This window comes from Falco cherrug, chromosome 7 (assembly GCF_023634085.1).
Source record: "Falco cherrug isolate bFalChe1 chromosome 7, bFalChe1.pri, whole genome shotgun sequence".
Taxonomy (NCBI): domain Eukaryota; kingdom Metazoa; phylum Chordata; class Aves; order Falconiformes; family Falconidae; genus Falco; species Falco cherrug.
Window position 1 is genome coordinate 57,057,435 of NC_073703.1, and position 22,582 is coordinate 57,080,016.

At 37.8% G+C, this 22,582-nt stretch overlaps 1 protein-coding gene across 3 annotated transcripts in view; it reads left to right on the forward strand.

The window, feature by feature from the left end:
• DPH6 (diphthamine biosynthesis 6) overlaps positions 1-19,738 on the forward strand; it is a 210,215-nt gene extending 190,477 nt beyond the window's left edge. For all 3 annotated transcript variants that reach the window (XM_055716488.1, XM_055716490.1, XM_055716489.1), the window contains one exon: positions 19,422-19,738. In XM_055716488.1, coding sequence (XP_055572463.1) covers positions 19,422-19,537 — 116 coding nt within the window. In that variant the 3' untranslated portion in view covers positions 19,538-19,738. The remainder of the gene's footprint in view (positions 1-19,421) is intronic.
• The last annotated feature ends 2,844 nt before the right edge of the window (positions 19,739-22,582 follow it).

Consider the following 22,582-nt stretch of genomic DNA (forward strand, 5'->3'; position numbering starts at 1 on the left):
CTGTATCTTTCTCTATCACAGAGTATATTCTCTGATATTTTTTTCTAACATAATGGGCTAAAGCTAGCAATGTGGAAAGCATGCCAGTCATTTGCATTAGGTGAGGATAACATAAATTTTACAAGTACTTGAAGAATATTGGTTTTACAGTGAGGGTGGTGAAACACAGGAACATGTTGCCCAGAGAGGTGGTAGATGCCCCATCCCTGGAAACATTCAAGGTCAGGTTGGACAGGGTTCTAAGCAACCTGATCTACTTGAAGATGTCCCTGCTTATTGCAGGGGAGTGGATAAAATGACCTTAAATGTCCCTTCCAACCCAAACTAGTCTTGATTCTATGGTAAAAGTTGAAAAGGTACTCAATCTCAAAATGGTTCTTGCTAAAAACATTGAAATTTTACCATGTGGTAAGTCCGGCATTTTTTATGTCTGACTCTATATGAGGAAGTGATAATTTATTTTTTGTGTGTTCATAACAGATAGTTAATATTGGGCCTTTCTGCAAAATTATCATGGATTTCCTTTAACAATAGTGATTCCTTTCCTGGAGTTATCTTAAGGCAGGATAGCTTTGCTGTGCTCTGGCTCACTGACTGTATCTAGAAGACATTTTCATTGATTCAAAAGGTGACAGAACTGTTGGGATTGAAAGACCGGTTTCTGATTGATGGTTAATCAATCTTGAACCAAATCAGAAGAAAAAACAAAGGCTGCCAGCTGGGTGGTCCTCTTTCAGTCCTTATCATATGTGGCTGTGTGAGGTTGATTTCTTTATATCCCACCAGCCAATATAGTCTCTTTTTGTAGGTGATTACAGCTACATCTAGGATGGTGTAGTGCCAGAAAACATTCCCAGCTGTCAGCATTCTCTGTTCTGTCCTATGCAGTTCCCTCTTGCAGCACTTTGTGCAGTTTTCAGGAGGGTTTGGGGCTGGGCAGATAGCAGGTCACTTAGGTCAGACTCCCATTTGCATCAGGTATACATGTTTTCTTCAGTGCTTGTTGAAGCCTTATTGCACAGCCTTGGGGTCATGATCACCTCCTTGAAATTACTGGTTTTACCATTGACTTAGAATGGAGTCAGATTTTTTTTTAATCCTGTTCCAAATTCAAAGTATTTCTTGCATTTCTTGTACTGATTAGTGTTTGCCTAGAACAGATTAACAAGTTCAGTATCAAAATCATCACCATAGAATCCCATACCTACAGAGGACAGTATATGTGAAAGAAGAGAGCTCCAAAAACCATGCAGATCTTAATGATCCACCTACAAGTGTCCCCAGTCCAGATTCAATGTGTTAATGGCTTTTCTTTAACACTCTCCTATGGCATCCCTGAAGGCTACAAGCATGACCTTCTGCAGTCAAGCTGCTACTGCATGCAGCTATTGAAAACTCTTTAGTTGAACCCCAGAATACAAGAAGTAGCAACCTCTTTTGTCAGATGCTTTATAAATGTGTGTGTGTATATATATAACTTTTTTGGTTTTTTAGTAGGGCATTTGGGGAAATATATCACCAAGTTAGTACCTCTTACGTTCACAAAAGCAAATGAAGGTTTACTTGGTGACCCTTAGTTAATAATTATGTTAGCTAAAGCAGAATCAGTGTATTTGTCTTAGCTAAATGTGGTTCTTTAGGGCTAAAATTATGTGCATATAGCTTACCTAACGGTGTATATATGAAAAACTTACTTTCTATGGTGCATCCATTCGACTACCTCATCTACACACTGCCCACCCAATGTCGGCACTAAGACGACCATTGCCATGCATATCCTTGGGCAGACTTAAATAGCTTGTTTTATTTTAATTGACATGTCAGAGAAATGTTCGTTTTAAACACTTAGAATTAAGCTTGGCCTAAAGTCTAAATTTAGCCCTGCAGCCATGATAAATGTGAAGACCAATCACTTTTATAAGGGTTTTGAAATGCTTTCACAGTTGCAAAGGTAAGAGGAAATGCAGAGTACAAAGTAGCAAATCTGGGTAAGAAGCTTCCAGTTTATGTTGCTCTTTTTCTGATTAAACTGCTTCTAATCTATTTCCTATAAACTTCTTCCAAGCTAGAATCACTGAATGCCAAACTTCTGTATTCTGCACCTTTTTAAAATTAAACTCTTGAGCAATGGGAGTGACAAGGAAAAGTTTACTAGACAAAGAGATTTTAATATATCTCTCAACAAAGTATGTCTAAATCGTTCTGCTGTTGCAAGCATTACATTTTAGCTTTATTGTCTTTTATGAACACTGATTAAATTTCCACTTGAAGCTGGTGTTTTAAGAATGGAAAATCATTCCAGAAGATTTTGAAATAGGAAAGATTAGCTGATTATTTAATTATTTAATGTAAGGGACTGTGCAATGAAGTTGTCTTCACCAACAACTCAATTAACCAGAGGTCCATTTAAATTCTGTGTTGCTGTTCTAAACAAGAGTGATGTGATTCACAGCTGCCTGGACACCTAGGATAAGATCAATTTTGTCTAACCGCCTAAAAGAAGTTAACTGTTTTGTTTAACCTAATGACCTAGGTTCTTTTTGTTGGGTGACAGACACCTCCGAGGGACCCTTCATCCTATAGTGTATTTTTAAATGGGATTAATAATCTTTTTGGAACAGAGGGCTATTTTTCATTAGATGTCCAGCTTTTTAACTGTTAAACTACATGAGAATAATTCCATCCCAAATTTAAAATAAAATCTGTAATTGGTGCAAACCATTGGTTTTGAATTTGAAATTTCATGTATTAAAAATGGTGTTTATAACACTCATGACTAATATTAATGAATCACTATAAATTCTTGTATAGTCCTCCTAGATGCAATCAAGTCAGAATTAAAACAGTAATTGTGAATAGTGTGAATTGTGCCATTCATTTCAAGGGACATATCATTTTGGTAGATCTGCACTGAAACCTAAAGCTGTCACTGCAGGTATCAGCCCTACTAACTGTTCCGTGTCTTGATTCTTTTACAGAAGAACTCAGCTAGTAACTTTATTCTGCATCTTAAACAGCCTTAGTATTCTCTCTCTCATCTAGCTGCCACATTTTCTAGCCATTCTCGGACAGCTTGACAAAATTATATGTAAGTAACGAATACTCGGGTTCTGAAAATGTGGTGGTAGTATAAATTACATTAATTTTACACTTGAGTTTTTTGCAGTATATCTGATTACATTATTTTGTAAGGTAAAAATAATATATTTCATTAGGGAGCTGCAGAATTCAAGCCTTAAGAAATATATTAGGTCTTGAGTTTAACATGCCTATACAATTGATTTGTAACTATTTAACTGGAAAAAAAAATTCAGTCTAATCATTTTTAGCGCATGAGTTATATTCAGCCTGTAAACTCCTTATTATTCATACACAGAGGGATGTGTCCAATGATTAAGACCCCAAGGATTTGGTTGATAGAATAATCTGCATTTCTGAAGAAAAAATAAGCAGTAGGGTATTTAATTCTTTAAAGGAAAAGTTGTGATGCACGTCAAAGCATAACATTGACTCATAGTTTTAAAAACAGTTATCTGCTACTTGCTTTTCCATTGGCTGGTACACTCATATATCTATAATGTACAGTCTTGATCTAATAATTGCTAATTATGCAGTTGTTTATCAGCTCATTTGAAACATCCTGAAATTCAGTCTAGCTCAGCAAATTGCTGTGCTTAAGGCGTTTTTACATTCTAGGAAATTATAATATCCCCAGAAGGCAAAGAATTAATAATAAAAATCCTCTTTTGTAAAAGATTATCATTGCAGAGCAAATGGAGCAGATCTTCCCTATCTTAGTGCATTTAATATTCTCATTTTTTTCTATGAAAGTTTGATGGAAAGACTATGTGGGGATCACTGTTTTATTAACTTGTTAAGAGACAAATTTACTGAACCAGTGCAGCATATTGATTTCAATGTCTGCTATATGGAAAAGCAGCAATAGTAATGGATAACTTCTAGACATTTCCATAAGGAAACTAGCTCATTCTTTAGATGTTTCGTGATCTTGATTTATCTGTTTGGGCTGGCATTAATGATTAAAATTACTAGGATGCTTTTTTGTTTATTACTTAGAAGTTTTTCCTGCCTTCCAAATGATTTCTTCCTAATATGCCCACCCTTATTGAATCCTTTGTAAAGGATTACAGAGGCAAATGCAAAGATTGTCTCATTCTATTGGAAACAATATTCTGGCCAGTAGATTTCAGGTTTGATAAGCAATAAACAGAAATTAGAACACTACCTGCTGCATATCTTTGATCAGTTATCAAACATTATTCAACTGATCAAGCAAGCAACCATCTCTGGGGTGGGAGAGCTTAATATAATTCTTAAAATACATCAATTACAGATGGCTTGATCTAATAATCTTTGTAGCTACAAACATATAAATATCATACCTAAGATATGTAATGAGGACAAGAAAGGTAGCCGTCAAAATAAATTGAGTTGCTATCCTCTAGGTACTTATCATGAAGTGTCTCAAGTGCATACACATACTTATGCACATTTTTTTGCTTGAGTTTTGGGTTGTTTTTTTTTTGGGGGGGGGGGTGAGGGGAATCTTTCTGCTTAATCTAGGAGTCCAGTGCTGGGCTCTGTATTTCCATTATTCATTTTGGCATTGCATGACTCAAGTATCATTAAAAAAATCTCAGAGAGTATGCAGACATCTGTGGTACTTCACCCTACAAAGTGAGTGATCCATGTAGGCAAGGGCTGAAGTCTTAGCAACGCAACTCAGAAACTAATATTCATATATCTGCACTCTTACCATAGTTTTGGACAAATAGAAAAGTTTGTAAGGTTTTTCTTCTCAGCTATGTTGTATCTCTTAGGAGTCACAAGCTGCTTTCCACTAAGAAATCTTAACCATGTATTAGGAGCAGTAAGACTACACAGTTAAGTGATTTACAGGAATTGATTGGGGGGGGCGGGGGAGGGGCAAGCCATCAGAAACAGCTTCTGGAGATTTTTATCAAGCCTGACCTTAAAAATGGAAATGGTTTACCTCTGTAAGTTATACATGATGCCTTCTTTTCTATCAATAGTCTCAGCATGTTCAGTGGCACATTTTGTGTGGAAATGGTTTACTGCACTAGTTGATGAAGAATCTGTACCACAGCTAGTTGAAGTTTATATCCGAAGTTTCAAAAATATGAACAATTACTCCAGAAATAGATACAGATGTAGCATTCCCAAGTCACTAAAATTTACTTTTGATGTAAATTTAGATTGGTATTTATTATTTTTATTTATATTATCAGCAAAGGATTTTTACAAGTAGCAGACTTGTGTGTTCCTATGGATATACAGTGATCTACTTTGTAGATGTGGACAGAACTGTGTCTGTGAAGGTATGTAAAGTGGGTCTGTAATGTAAAAGGTAGTTTTAAAAAGTCTTATTGAGGGATGCATTGAAGCAGCATCTTTTGCATAAGCTGTCATATATACTAAGACAGTAACAGTTATTCAAGTGATCTCAAAGCATTTCACAAAGGCATGATGGAAAAAATGGAAGTATGAAATTCAGAGACTGATTTTACAAAGCATCAAGAATTGCAGTTGCTCTGAAATACGAAAATCAGGCACAAAGGTCTTGCCTAAGACTTAAGGAGACACGTGTCTTTACAGCACTGGGAGCCCTTGCAAAATTGAATAAAGCATAACTCCATATGCATTATTGAAGCCAAAGGAAGTTGCCCAAGGACTTCCAGCAACTCAGTGGCAGAGCTGGCAATGGCAATCCTGCCCCTTGGTTCTTTTTGCTGGGTCCTTTCCCCTCAACCACCACCTCATCAATACATTGCCTGAAATGTGAAATCATTTGTTTTTCCTGTATCAACGTTAAAATAAAATGTAAGGAGAACTGATTATGAAGAGATGATTCATTTGAGGAACACTGACAAGATCTGCTGTACGCAAGTGAGCCAGAAGCACTTTATGACACGTTCAGAACTTGGAGACTGAATTACAGTCTTAGTAATCATCAGTTCCCCTTCTTCTCTGTCATTTCTTTGTTTAATATATTGCATGGAAGAGACTTACCGTACAAGTTTTATAAGCTTGCAATAAAAATATAACAACTGTTGTATTAAATTATTTAAGTTGTAAACCATTGTAAAAAGCAGGAAAAGTTATATCGACATGGAGCCAGAAAAAATGATTATGATGGAGTATAAAATATATTGTGCTGATTACTACAGAATTTTTGCCCAGTTTAGCATATTGTAAATCTTCAACTGGTCTTAAGAATGAAACTGTGAGTAGATTTTTCTAAAGGATTGTGGCAAGTAGTTTAAGAAAAATGAAGCTAAAATCAGATTTGTAATTTAAAGACAAATCAGCAAAAATGTGGCAGCAAACAAAAAATATCTGAAAGGTCAAAGGAGAGAATAGTGGCGAAGCAAAGGATCAATGAATTCAAAACTTCCAGATTTCCCTTGAGAGAAAGCTAGAATTCTGGAGGAATAAATAAGCAACTTTTATATTTCAAGCAAGTAGATTATTATTTTATTCTCTTGTGCTATGCTTTACTAAAAAGAGGTGTGCCAATAATTTTGAATCTGGAAGTACTGATGTTAGTGGCTTTTGAAAGTGCTAGATTTACCTAAATTAGTTGCTGAAATTAAAAATGGAAACATTTCCAGGAGGGCACAAATATATCTAGCATGAAGATCTGACTATACATGATAAGATCCAGTTAGTTTTCCTTTTTTCTGCCTCTGCCTCATTGCTCTTGGTAAGTCAAAAATGGTGATGATGATGATGATGATAATAAATTAATAATAATAACAACAACAGTAATAATCCTTTAGCATCTTCATGTTTCACCTTTTTGCCTTAGCAGATTTTTTAAGGCTTTAATGACCCTAAGTGTTCTTGTGGCAGGTTGCAGATGAGTTTTCTTTGCCCTGCAAAGTGATTTGGCAAAAATTCAGCTAGGCTGAGCATATTTTGTTGCCACCTTTTCTACCAACACGTGCTTTCTGCAAAAGAGAAAAAGAGGTGGTGGCCTGACTCTAATGAATCTTCCTAGAGCGATGTAATTGAAAAAATACCTTGAAAGGGAAGCCTTTGTAAAAAAAAAACCAAAAAAACCAACAACAACAACAACAAACAAACAAACAAAAAAACCCTATTCATTCAGCTAACGTAGTGTGGAAAATACTGGTAAGGCCACTCCAGGGATGATGTTCCTGGAGAGGAGTGGCTCCCAGTGAACAGATGCTGATGGTTTTCCATTGCCTGTCCTTCTCACTACCGTGTTTTGCAATGCAGCAGGTATGATATTCCCTGACAAGTTAAGGCCCATGGCATAAAGTATCAGTGTTGACCAAAGAGAGGGCTGTGTGGGCATCTTTGCTTTGCTTTAAAACTGACATCTCTTCTTGAACAATTCGTTTCCCTCTAGCAGTACTGCAACATTGTTAAAACCAGATCTCATACCTCAGATCACATCTTTAAAACAGAAGGAGGCACAAGGATAGATCAAAAGCATGTTTCGCCGTGCCTTATAGTTTGGCCTTCTGTTTGTGGGAAAGATAAAGGTCACCCTTCCATCAGTCACACTTCATGTGTCTTGAAAGTGGTTAGAGCATCACATCCATTTTTCTTCTGAGCATTTTCAATTGCATTAATCCAGTATCTCTTTGAGGTAACATAGTTTTTCATGGAGATGTGGCTTAAGGCTCCAGAAGCAGAAATTCCTGTTGAAAGAGCCAATGTTCAAGCAGAACTGTCAGTGCTGCTGACTGACTGCTCACCTGTGGGTGCTGGCCCACTTGGGGGGTCTGGGGACTGGCCCACCTGGGGGAACCTGGAACCCCTAAGCCACACACCAGATGTGGGCAGCTTTTCCATTCACTGCTGGACTATGCTGTGTACTTTACCTGTCACCCACGCAGCTATAAATCACAAAATGTACAAGAGTTACAGAAGGCAGAGCAGTTTGTAACATTCCAATAGGTCTTCTCCAAAAGTTTTTTTAAAAAAACAGGTGTTTAGGACCATGTATTTTGGTGATGAAACATTCTTCTTCTATATATATGTATATATACACTTTTGTGCAATAATTTAACTTTATTGCAGCCTTTTGTAATACACTTGCATAAAATATATAGTAATGTTTATTAAGCACTCATAAGACAGTCAGGTGTTATACTCCTTTGACAGGTATGATAGACTATTTTGGCATAAAGCCCACAGGTAACTTTCAAATAACCTGTAAACCACCCCAGCTGTTGATGGTGGAAGAATAGCAGAGGCCTCTGAGCAGTGAAGTTGCTTGACAGCAGAGCAGGTGGAACACGTGCAGCAGTGCTCCTCTGGGGCTGTGATTTTAACTTCCAGAGATCCAGAAACAATCCAAGGAAAAGGATGACTCTGTTCTTGGCCACTGTGGTGGTGCTCGTAAGTGTGCTCACTGTGGTGTGCTCTCAAGAGGAAGAAGAAGTATATGGGTGGTCAGAATTTGGGGTCAGATGTTGGTTTTTCCACAAATCACCTTAACAAATCATACCATTTTAGCAGAGTTTTCTATGACTCTGTTTCTTATCTGTTATACATTCCTTTCAGCTCTCTATTTTTCTGTGTTGATGGTAAACTTTTTGTGGTAGGCCTTGTGTGTTATTTAGTGTTTATTCAGTGCCTGATAAAATGATACGTGGGTCTGGCTGAAAGCTTTTATAACTTATGCTGTTAATAACTTCAAGTTAGAGCAAAAATGACTTGCAGCTCACGTCACTATGTGGCTGAGTTTCAGACCCTTTTTCTTTCATTTTGCTGTCGGTTGACACAGTTGAATGACTCTCCCAGTCTCCCGTTCCCAAATCTGTAACAAACTATGAGCTCACATTACACTGGAAGCACTAGCAGTGAGATTTATTTGTCATCCTTGGAGGCCATGAAGAGGAACAAAAGGCTTTCATCTCTCTCCCTTTCTTCCTTGACTGTAGGGAATAAGAAGGTACTGATACCTTGGGTTGCTGCCATACAGGATAAAAATCCAATTAATGTAAATCTGCCAGATCAAGGGGAGGTAGTTGTGTGGCTGCCAGGAGCCCACAAACTTCTGGGTGCATCATCAGCAACCTCTGGCAGCATGATTTCCCCATTAAAACAGAAGCTGGGTTTTGCTCCACCTCCACATGCTGGGTCTACCCTTCTTTTTAGCCTGCACCAGCTAATTTTGCATAAGTTGTCAGATGCAGCAATAATGAAAATTTAGTCATTTGTAGACTCACTCTAGGATTAAAGTAGTGACCTCATGATGAAAGGCAGTGAATGCCGTGACCACTCTTTGTTACCTCTTCCAGGCAGCTTTGATTAAACTGTGCTGTGAAGCCAGACCTGGATCAATATGAATGATCTTCATCAACCTAATAATGTATTTAAGATGTTCGGTGCACTTTTATCTGGTTTTATTACGATGAGTTGTTTACATTAGTGTAGCAGATTGATTTAAAGTTTCAGAGCTCTTTACAATGGTAAACATCTAGAAATAACCTATGTAATCTACTATGCAAGCACCTCAGAGGTGTAAATTAGCATAGATACAATTTATAGCAGTTGAGAATCTGGCCTAGAAACTGAAAATGATTATTCCATCAGTGTTATTTTAAATGATCGCAGCTTAACTTGACATAAAGCAAGGACCATATGATCTTCTCCGTACCCCATCTAAGGATGCTTACCACAAAATCTTTTAGAAACCTTTTCTGGTTTTTGTAGACTAAATTCTCCCACCAGCAGATGTACGTGGTGTCCACTAGTTTTATAAATATCTCTTCAGTCAGGCATTTCTGATGCACTGTGTCCAGTAAGATATTTCTTAAACCCATTGGTTTTGGAGACAGTTTAGCAGACTTGAATAAACGAACAAATGTGGAAGCTGTACCAAACATCATTTGGGGATGTCAAAGCACTTAACAAACATTGTTACAACCGAGTCCATGTGTAACCACTGAAGGACATATTTGCTTCAGTATGTCTCATGACAGCTTCTTTAAAAATATACTTAAGTGAATTTAACACTTGTGAAGGGTGCCAGATTGACAGGCCCCAGAGATAAAAGTTCTTGAATTACCAGCAGGCACAGCCGAGCTTCCCACACACATTGCCCCACCAGTGTCCCCAACCCTACCTGGAGGGCACAGCGACCAACTGTCCTGCAGCTTGCAAATCTGCGCCATCTTGTGCTCTTGGACTGTGGGCCAAGAGTCAGCAGCTGTAATGTGACCTAAAGGTGAAAAAGCAAGTTCCATAATTACTGCACAGGTGCTGTTGCAGTTGATCATTTTCACACCAAGTTTTCAATTAATCTGGGGGGTGGGGGAAAGTGCACATTTATCTGATTTTGCATACAACAAAAAATGCGTGTGTGAGTCTCTAGTGAATCCTGCAGTTTTATCTGTCCATGTAGGCACATTCAGATGACCATACGAGAAAAAATGTGAAGTGCATTCTTAGATGCCTTTTGAAAAATGGGTCCTTACTGTTTCATATGTTTGTAATAATCTATTTCCATTCATAACTCATCCCTGCTTGGTGTCATTACAGCCCATCCTCCCCAGAGATCCTGAACACAGCTGGCATACAAGTTCAATAACCATCCACCCCATAAAGAGATTGGGTCATTACAGGGTTGAAATATAACACACAGGGAAAACAGGCTCGTGATCTTTGCACTCTGTCATGGTTTTAGAAAAAGCACAAGTTCTTCCCTGAGTGATTATACTCGGAAAGTTCAGTCCTCCGTTCTCTTTGAAATTATATTTAGACCTCACTGTGAGTACTGGAAGGGCATGCTTAAGTGTTTCTTTATTTAGTGCAGAAGGTTAATGACATTTTAAACAAAGGGGCACATTTATAACCTTGTATAGGCTGATTCTCAATCTCTATATAGGACACAGCTAAAAACAGAACACTGGAAAACACAAAGCAATGAGTTTTCATGCTCTGCTGTTTTCTAAGCTATAGCCGGCAGCTTGATAGAATTATTGTGGAAGCTAAATCTTAATTCTTTCTACTGAGAAACAGCCATAACTAATATGCAGAGGAGCTCAGCAACACTTGTTTATCTTTTAGAGTCACATTTCTTTGTGCAACTTGCCGTTGATGCACTTGATAACATACCTAATTCGACTGGTGCTGTGTGTACTTTGCGAGGTAACTTCTGTATATCCCGAGAGAGGTAGGTGACGTGTAATTGTCTTAGGGATGGCATTGAGATTGAAATTGTAATTGTTATACATATTGGTATAAAACCTCATCTGATGATTACAGTTGCCTGATTTGCTTACCTCCTCAGCACTCCTGGTGCATCTGTCACACTGTAAAGCTTTGGGAAGAGTCCATACTAGCCTTCAAACTAAGCTGAAGTTCAGGTTTCAGAATTTTGGAGGAGGGTCAGGAGAGAAGGTATACTTGGGAGAGGATGTTTTAAGATGGTAGCATCCATGAACTCTGCTTCAATACCTCACCTCATCCAGTCTCAGTTCTCCTGTGCAGGGTGTCCACTGGAAAAAAGGGATAGACTGGTTTAGGTCATCTTCTTCACAGGTTTCTTCTCTTTAGTATGTAGTTTCATGTTCTATCTAGTCTAGTTTCAAATATCCAATGTAGCTGAGTCAGGTTTTGTTTTGGGCTGTGTTTTTTGTCTGCTTTTATTTGCATGTACCCCAATGACATTTTCATTTCAGTCGTTTTACTACATAGTTTGTAATTTTAGCTATATCGTGTTATAAATTCCACTTCAATCTGCTGCTTATTACCTGCAAGTACTCCTAAGTCTTTTTTCATCAACCACCTTTTTAAGATTTTTGAGCTAGTAGCTGGCTTTTCACTTGCAGAAAAGCAAAAGGCTTTTCTTGTCTGCAAATAAAGAGGGAAGGAGGGGAATGCCAGGGACCTTCTCTTATAGAATGACAATACTCCCAGGAAAATGAGAGGAAGGGAAATAGATGTTTACCTGTTTTTCCTAAGATATGCAGTAACTTGGGCATCACTGAAAACATTATTTAGAAGCAAAGGCTTCCTAAATTTTGCGTACTCTGTTCTGAAGCTCTCTGGATGTGTCTCAGTTCATTAGTTTGAAAAGTCTTTATAGATGTGAAGTAGTATTTTAATTTTGTTTAGAAAAGGCTGAAATTAGAATTCCATATTAGCAAAGGAAAGGAGAGAGGTTCTTTCATGACTGAGTTAAACAGAAGCCTTTAGAAGAATAGAAAGGGGTTGGTTCATTCCCATCTTCGTGTAACTTGAATTACAGGGTTTAGTAAGTGAAACGGATCATAAGCTAAACCCCGCAGAGTCCAGAAAGCTCTAATTAACGCCCACAGTGAGTAACTTTTCTGAAATTGGTCTTTAATCAAACTTTGCTCTGAAAACAAAACAAGGTATCGTGGCAGCTTGATAAAAGAGACACATTGCCAAGGCTGACAGGCCCACAATCAAACCAGCACTAAAAATAACTGTTTTGTCTACTCATTTTCTTTCAGATGCTAAAAAAATGCATTAGCTGCAGTCTAAAAAAACTTCCATAGTTACTCAGCCAAGTGACTCAGCTCTAGAAAAGTGAGGGTCCTATAAATGTTAATGCCTTTCCTAATGATGAGTGGGCCCTCCTTCCTTCCCACACCCTCCCATCGAAGCAGAGGAACAGCAGAGAGGTTGGTGAGGCTGGGAGGGGAAGAGGCAACTATTGGGTTCCTTCAGAGCTGGTTGTTTGAGGCCAGCTATCCCTCTCCTCTGGCTGCTGGTGGTGCAGAGCTCAGGCATCCTCACTGATAGTTTGGATTAAGATAAGCCTGTCATTCATCTTTCTTGTATCTCCCATGAACAGTAAGGTCCACGGCTGCTAGCTTGTGCACACACAACTTCTCCTCACTGATTCTGAGGGCAGGAGTTGTCAGTAAGGCACACGGAAACACAGCTCATTTTCCTCTTCCTCTGCTCAGCTGTAGAAAGAGTTGCTCCAACTCCTGTGGGTACTTATCCAAACCTACAGTGACCTTCGTTATGTTTTCACCATAGCCTCCATAAAAACATTGCTAGCACTGTTTTTTCAGGTTCAGGATAGATTCTAAAGGGACAAGGATCCACTGCACAAACAGGACTAGCAGTAAAATATTAAAAAAACATAGTCTTCTCATTATAGCAGATTTTTATCTCAGTACAAGAAAGACATGGACCTGCTGGAGTGAGTCCGGAGGAGGGCCACAAAGATGCGCAGAGGGCTGGAGCACCTCTGCTGTGAAGGCAGGCTGAGAGAGTTGGGGTTGTTCAGCCTGGAGAAGAAAAGGCTCCGGGGAGACCTTATTGCAGCCTTTCAATACTTAATAAAGTGCTTATAAGAAAGATGGGGACAGACTTTTTCATAGGACCTGTAGTGATACAACAAGATGTAAAGGTTTTAAGCTAAAAGAGGGTAGATGCAGACTAGATATACAGAAGATATTTTTTACTATGGGGATGGTGAAACACTGAAGCCGTTTGCCCAGAGAGGTGGTAGATGCCCCCTCCCTGGAAACATTCAGGGTCAGGTTGGACGGGGCTCTGAGCAACCTGATCTACTTGAAGATGTCCCTGCTCATTGCAGGTGATGTTGGACTAAATGACCTTCAAAAGTCCCTTCCAACCCAGGATGCTCTATGATTCTATGATTTCATTCGGTGAATGATTAGCTGGATGAAGTGTTACCCTGTTTTGTACCTATCAGTGCCTACAACTCACAGTATTTTATGACCAAAATGTCAGTGTCCTATCAGTTTGGATTCTAACAAACATGTCCTTCACAGAAGAGGTTGCAATCATCTGAAATGGTTCTTTGGTGTTAGGGATGAGCCGAAAGAGGATGGCTAACTTTGGCTTTAGTGGTTCTGGTCCAGGCTGTATTTTAATCTGGTATGTGATTACTTGAAAAAGACTTTTTCATTGTTACAATTAAACTAATCTGGTGTGAAAAGCAGGAAGCCCTTCAGTATAGATGGGTCCATAAGTGCAAGACAAACTGAAATGAAATGCGACAAAAACCTAGGAGATACATTTTTATGGCATAATTGTTTGAAAATACAGACATGCAGATTTCAGTGGCTGCTTTGGTATCTGACCAGGCACGTGTTTGTAGAGACCTGAGTTCCAAATGCAACTGTAACTCCTTCTGTAATTTCTTTTTTTTGTTATTGTTTTTTTGGGGGGAAGGGTGGTTATGTATACTTTAGAAATAGGCCTGAAACAGTAAATTGGGGTGTGTGTGTGTGTGTGTGTGTGTGTGTGTGAGGGAGGGGTGTTAAGTTTAAGTCATGCCAGTTACTTTTTAAATTTTTTTAAACAAATATTATTATGTATTTACCATTCAACAAGAAAGCTCATTCATCAGTTGTTGACTTAGAAAGAAGGGAGAGAAATCTAGACACAGCTTAAGAAGTCTTCACAACACAGACTGGATTTTCAAAGTTATATAGCAAAGAACACAAATTCCTTTATTGTCATAGTTTCAAAAACTGGTTTAAGTAATCACAGGTTTAAAGCAGTTTCACAGCCTTATCCGAATTCATATTGGCCATTTGTCTCATATATCATGGCAACAGACTTCTGCAATTCAAAGCAGCTGCTTAACTCATATTCAGATAAATATCCCAGGCCAGAATGATTGAAGTGCATCATCAGTATTGCATGAAGGAGCTTATATCATCTCTAAAGCTGTGCTTAATGTGATCTGCCAAAAGGTGCCACCAAACTCCCCTTGTTACCAGTCCTTAACAAAACTCAGTTACACCCTGATCATCATTAGAAGTATGCAAATCGTCACTATCCTGACATTATAAATAAGTCAGGATAAATAAGGCAAAGACAGACTAGAACTCACTCAAAACCAGGACCAAGGGAAATCAGCGTAATAACCAGGATAAATAATCAGGAGTGGTTGGCCTCCAAAGCAAGATCCATTTCCATTCTCCTAAGTTTAGTTATTGTTCATTTCACTCCTTTTGTGGATATGAATATTTCCCACTTGGAAAAAAAAAATTAAGACTTATTTCAAATTTCTGTAATTTTTGAATAAATTTATAAAAACATTGACTAATCTTGGCCACTTTTCTTTGGCCACAAAGACAAATCTTTGGCCACTTTTCCCTGGAACTGGTAGGCTCTTAGTATTTTTGAAGATTAGCTGATATGTTTTGAAAGTGGAAACACAATCATTTACAAGGTGTTGCTTCCATTTTTGCTGTGGGCAGAGTGGTTTTGAAAACCCTGTCCCTTAACAGGGAAATGACCCATATGACCAACGTGAAATAACGTGATCGAGAATACTGAAGAAAATTATGAGGTACCATGTGAAAAGCCAAGTACTGAATTATGCAAAATGTCCACGTTATTGTCATTTAAAATATTCACAGCTGCAGCAAAAAATCAGCACAAAATCATATTTGCAAAGGGACTCACTTTTGTATTCCAACAGTATATTTTTCTTTGCTGGGCTCATTTTTATTTTGCACAAAAAGGTATTAATTAAAATGAAGCAAGCAAATTGTACAGGTTTCATTTTAAAATCTTATATCCCACTGCATCATTTTATATTATCTGAAGTAAAAGTGTGGGGAAAAAACCTGAATTGTAAAAACTGGCAATTTTTTTAAAGCATGTTTTCCTTCCTTGCTGTGGTTGTAAACCACAGAGACAGTCAGCTGGATGTTTAAGAAAGGGAGGGGGTCTCCAGTTCCTCGTGTTTCACCTTTTCATTGCACTGCCTGATCATTTAAGACAGAAGCTTGTTCCAGACAGCTTTAATTAAACTATGCTGTGAAACTGTATATAGATCAATGGAAGTGATCCATAACAAGAGGCTAATCATGTATTTAACAGTGTTCAGTCCAGTTCAGTCACCTTCTACCATTTCTGTGGCTTTACATTCATGTGGCAAAGCCCTGAATGTGTATATGTATTTTTTAATCCATCTCATTAGTGACCATATGCTTTGGCTTCAAGGGAGACAAGATCTGTCTGCAATCTGCCAGGGATTTAGGGACATCAATAATTTGTGAATAGTCATGTTGGTACTGGTCGAAGGGTTAAGTGTTCTGCACACCAGGGGCACATCTTTTGGGACTGGAACTCTTAGTCAACTGTTAGGAACCTGATCCCCTGTGACGCATCTTTTCAAAGTACATGCTGCATGTCAGATCTCTGCAGCTGAAGCAATGGAGCTTTATTAGCTCAGGGATTTAAAAACCTGCTCTAAGCAATGTAACAATATCTTTTGGTTAAAAAGTGAAGGAAAGATAGTAGTTGTAATATGAAAGTGATTTTTTTATGTGCTGAGCTAAATATGATCATCCTTTTTGTTACTATTTTCCTTTTCAATATAAACTATTAGATTACTCCTCCCCTGCAAATATCCAGTGAAGCAAGAGTACCCCAGCAATAATGGGGAACTGATTTTGGAAACATAAGTAGATTCTGTGGCCTCACCTCATACTGCCTAAATCCTGCTGAAGCCAATGACAGCACAGATGTAAAAATCGTCTTCCTAATGTTTTGGAATGGCCCTTGAGGGGCTCCCAGGGCACTGTTTTCTCTACTTAATGTGAAAAGCACCTTTAAAAACAATAGCTTACGGTGTTAGGTTGTGCCATGTTATATGGAAGGGCTGCAAAGTCAGTGTGAGAGATCATCAAATTATTGGATCTCAGTATCATGTCCCTACAGAGGAATGGCAGAAACAGATTGTAATGCCAGAACTTCTGGTGAGAAAGACTTGGAATTCTTGTTGTTCATTTTAAGTTTTGGCTATGTCCATATCCCTCAGCTGTACCCAGGTCAGTAAAAAAACGCCATAGTGGTGCAGAAAGAAACTCTGTATGGAACCTGTGCCCAGAACTTCTGCCGATCAGTTGGGATTCAGTGGGATACATCTTACAGGATGAAGCTTGCCTGCTTTCAGCAAATTTCTTGTAGTAATAATAATTAATGGGAACCGTCACAGGAAATGAAAACATGCAGAATACACATCAGTTGTTTGCTGCTTGCTCATCAGCTGGTTTTGTTTGTACTTTAATAAATGTTCTGTATCAGGACAGAATAAGTAACTCCAAGATCGACATCAATCATGTATAGCTCATGACTGAGGCTCTTATTTATCTAAAAGCATAATTTACATAAGTAAAAAAATATAGATTTTGATTTATTAGTGTCACATCATTAAAAATATACAGTTAGCATTGGAGGATTTAGAGTAATTTATTATAGCAGGTAAAATATATAGCTGTCAAATTTTGGATTGTGTCAGCTATGATTACCTAGGCCACCACAAATTTACTAATTGTGTATTGTCTTCTGTGGGACCTTAGAGTACAATTTTGCTGTTTTAGAAGACCCAGCCTCCTCTTTCCAGAGGAAATTTCCATAAGCAGACTTTTATCCACAATTTTTTAATATATAAAGATGCATGTCTAAGGTAGAATGCTTTCATATGAAACTATTTGATTTATAAGTATGATAAAACATTTAGAGGCATATGTCCCAGATTTTCATCCACATTTCAATTATACGTGTAGGCTTTGCTGCAGCAGTTTGCATTTGCAGTAGAAAAGGTGGTGGTCTTTTGGAAAGGTTGCTCTTTCTGGCTGGCAACCAGGTCCTCTAGGGCAGGTTCAAAAGTAAATGTTTATGGCTATTTTGGCCACCTCAAAAAAACAGAGGAATGGAGTTATATTTCCAGTTAACCTCACTTTCAAATTCTCCCTTTGAAATTAATAGCTGATTTTGTTACGGTAGCTCTTAGCACTGTTTCACAGCTTTTAGGCCTGTGAAAAAAGTTAAAGACTAAAATTATATTTTCTCAATTTTAATTGAGGAAAAAGGGAAATGTAATTTTAATCGGGTAGAATCGGTGATTCTTGAAGTGGCTTGCCTTCACCCACTTCTGCTTAATGCCCTGTGAGCCAGCATAGCTATAAAGTTTTCTGAAGTCAATGCTGAGAATGAAAATGTTAGCTGATGCTTAATTACTGGGTCACTTACTGATGAGTATCTGCAATACATAACCTGACTACCTTTTTACACACAATGTCAAGTCCTCTGACCTTTCCACTGACTGTTGATCTTTGGATCACCCTTGCCTGTTTTCACCTCTAGTGTCAATGATACCAATACGAAAGGAAGTCAGCAGAACTTGAAGGACTGGTACTGTCTTTGCAATATTTTGTAGGTAGCAGAGCCTGTATTACATTACTTTGTGCTACTGCTGCCAGGTAACAAGACAGAAGATTTTTGGCTTCAGTGAATACAATTGCAGAATTCCTGTTTTATCCTGGATAAGGTAACACTTTGACTGAACTGCCTATTCACAGTTTCACAGGCAGTGATGCCAAAAAAAAACCCTCTGACAGTCTTCAAGTTCTGCCCTCTTTACACTCTCTCCAACCAAGATTGCTTAGTGTTATAAAGAATTGCCATAATCATAGAAGCTGCAGACAGAAATAACTTAATGAAACCAAAACCTATGCAGACCATACCTTACCATTAGGAAACTGTCTTTTGTAGGGTCATTTGGAGAGCTTTCAGCAGTCTTCTTTAAGGGTTCTGTGTGGCTGGATTTCTAGCATGTCCATTCCCTGCAACATGACCAAAAATGTCTTGATACTGAGGTTTAAATTTTCCATTCTGTAGTTTTCTTCCATATTCTACTAACTAGATCTTCTTTCTCTATTATTAATTCTGTTCCCGTAAAGGACTTGAAATTTACAAACTTCTGCCACACATACCAGTCTCTTTAAAGCTCTTTATAGCTAGATTCTGTATTCTTAGCAGTTTGAATCTCTCTATAATTCTAAATATTCAGTCGTATATGTTGCCATCCCTGTACTTCCTCCATTGTATCTTCAGCATGGCATACTTCTACTGATTTCAAATGGAAATCATGTTCATAATGTTTTAAAAAATGGCTCCTTTTAACTTCTAGTAGATTGATGCACCACAGTGGGACTTGAGAACAGAATTTCGTTTACAGACAACTACGTGCTGATCATCCCAATATCAAGTATGACAAAGAACTGAATTTCAACTAGCCTTTAGTTATTTTTACTACCTGCACTTAGTTTCAGGTTGCTGTGTCTGTAACCAGCAGACCACTCACTCACTCACTCAAGGTTGAGAAACATGCTTTTAACTGTGTTGCTGAATTATGGCCTTAGGCAACGTGTAACGTTAATCTCAAATTAGTCAACAAGGAGGTGGGAGATGATGATTTTTCCTTCTATATAAAGTGAAAACTTCAGAGTTGCATTTCACTTCCTTTTGTTGCTTGCCACTCCACAATAACTTTCAAAAATGTATTTAGAAATCATTTCTAAGAGATAACACAAAATAGAAAATGAGACCGAAAGGATTCATTAATTGTTTTGTTTCTATTTTAGGACTGCAAGAACATCTTGAAAAATATTTGGACAAGAAGAAACCAGCTCTGATTTTAGTACCTGTGGTGGATTTACCTGGCAAGGAAGTTATTCATATATCGTGCTGGCTAAGCTAGTAATTTAAAAGAGATGAGCTGATACCAAAACACACATTCAATCCAGGAGAGAACAAAGAAAAGAGTTGATCATAACTGTGTTAGATACTTTCATTAAGCTATATTGTTTGATTTAAGCAAAGTCATATTTAGCTTTTTAATGATGCCTCACGATATGTGACAGTGCCTGCTTTGTATGAACAATAAAGGTTTCTCTACAAATTATTGTGCTTTTTTCTCACTTATTTTTAGTTCTGTTCTGGTAGTAGCAGGTAGTCTTTGGGAGATGTCATTTGCTCTGATTACAGTTGTTCTTTTGTTTGATATATTTAGGCCTGGTTACAATAAACTGATTATAACTTCAGATCTTTTGGATGAAGATGAAACCGGAGTATTAGCTCCAATACTGCTTTAAAGACTTGATTCCTCTCAATTCTGTTATGAATTTACTGACTTCTCTCCAACTTCTGAAGACTTTATTTGTGGCCAGATTTTAACCCTTATCTTGCACCAGGAAAGAATTATTCCAGGGGTATTCAGGATGCACATTTTACCAAAGCAAACAATAGAGATGATGGCCACACTGTAGGATCTGCCATCTTGCTTTCTGGGGCAGTAGCGGGTATCTTTGTGCTTTACATCTGGTAGACAGCTCTTATTAAAGAGATACCAGTATCTCCCCCTTCAGAAGACTTGAGTCTTCTCCAGAAAATCAACATGAGTTCTAGCACTACTTTCATTAAAACAGTCTCAAACCACAGTCAGCTGTGTGTCACCTGCTCCTATCAATTTCATTGCAACTGATATTTTACTCATAAGATCAATATAGGAGAGAACGCCTTTTGGACTTTGCTTGAGGCAGTAAGGCACTGTAGAGAAATATTTTCAGACAAAGGCTATAAAGTTACACCTTCAAGAAAGAGTATCAAACCTTTTCCTTGCCTCTGTTCTCCATCTATATATTCTCATATCTTCTCTTCCAGTGTGTGTGCACTATAGCTACATGACCAGCACTCCAGCTGTCTTTCTCTTACACCACTGTGTACCTGAGGTACCACTACAAAAGTCAACTGCATGGCAGTATGTTTACGTTACGGTTACTATGAGGTGGACTTAGCACTCCAGTTTTATTTTCTTACCCACAAATATGCACTTGGCAGTAGCTGATACAAAACCAGTGACTAAAGGTAAGAGGATCTTCCTCTGTTAGATGCTTTGCATGTCCAGCATACTATGGTGATGATTACTTGAAAACAGAAACTGTTACATGTTAAATCCTCAATATTTTATCAAGTAATACAGCAGAGCTGCCATACTTTTTAATAAGAATCACTCTTTCCACAGTTATTCAAATATTTTAGAAGGTGGAAGGCAAAAAGCTTTTTATATACCAGTGTATAAATACATGGAGGTATTAAATTAAATTTCTTAATAGAAAACGGAAGAATCTGTTAACAATACAGTAGTTCATTAACGTTCTGTATCATTTTTATGTTAAATGTATTTGATCCTTGTTCTTTCCTATGACCAGAAAAGAACTTGTTAATACTTGGATATGCCTGTTTTGTTTGAATTCCACTGTTTTAGAAGGCTAAATTATTTTCTTACTTTTCCCTGGAAATACAAGTATTTTATTTCTCTCGGTGTGGAGTGCCCACAGACCAGACGCACAAGCTGGACTGAAACAGAAGAGAAGGAGACTACTTTCAGAGAGCTGAGGATGAAGCTTAATTTTTCATCTATTTGAAGCCAAAGAGATGGTATAGTTTGACTGTCTCCTGTGGCAGTCATGTTTTTCATAGGGAGTTTAAAAAAGATACCGAAACATGTTGATCTTGGCTTTTGTACTGTGCTGCATATTTTAACATGACAGGATTTTTGCTCCTAAAGAAACCAGCTTTTCCTGCAAGTTTTCCTGCAAGACTCGTGACTCAAACTATCTTTTTCCCCAGTAAAGGTGCATTGAAAAACGATAACACAATGCATTGGTCTGTAAAAGTATGATCTTCTTTTTTGTCGCAACAGAAAGCAAACCTTTTCCTTTTTTGAGACAACCTGAACTTCAATGGGCTTACTTTGTGAATAGCTAAAGAATACTTTGCTGACTTTTTCTCCTTGAGAGGCTTCATGCAGCTTCTACGTGGTGTGAGTAACTAAAACTATAAGCTGGGTCTGCAGTGTTTTAAGTATGAACAAGGCAATTTCTTCAACATTGATATGCAAGGTAGGTGAGTAAAGTGCTGCTCCAGATAGAGACCTAAGACTTTTATAATAGAAAAAAATAACATAACACCATTTTATCTGCCTTATGCTGTCACACTTTCATCATAATTACTGGGTCCTACTGTGAATAAGTTGTTTCACGGAGCTCTTTTTCACTTTCTTTGTAACAGAAGTGCTAGCTGAAGATGGGAGGTGGGGAGATAGGCGCACACACACACATGCACACACACATACAGGTGTTTTAGTGAAAAGATGGAAAGACATCTAATACTCAAAATTTACAGATGCAGGGTTTGTTTGGTTTGGTTTAGGTTTTTTTCCCCCCACGATTATCTTTGTTGAGTGGGAAAAAAACCAGCAGGTTTTAATCTTAAGACTGTAAATTCACATCTGTGCTAAGACACCAGTTTTGAGGACTCTCTGTATTACAAAAATTCTTCTGTTTCTCTGATTTTTACTAAGCCTGCAGGAAAATGTTTTGTATGCATATTACAACACGAAAAGTTGGCTGATCTAGGTTCCAGCACTCAGAATACAGAAAGGCTATGTAATAGGTGGGAAAATGTCTTTAAAAATGTAACCTTAGGTTTTATTTTTAACTTCTTTGCTGTAACAAGTGTTAGAATATGGCTTGCACATCTTTTCTTCTTTTTTTTTCCAAAAGAAATCTGTCTTGTTATAGTTGTCTGTGACAGTAAAATGTTGTCTCCTGCCTCCTTTAAAAATCTCTGTATGTCAATTTCTTTAGTTGTTTGAAAGCACGTTAAAGTGAACTGGCCAAATAGGACTGTAAGTCCAAAACTGATTTAATAACTTTGCATTTTACTCATTTCAAAACCCAGT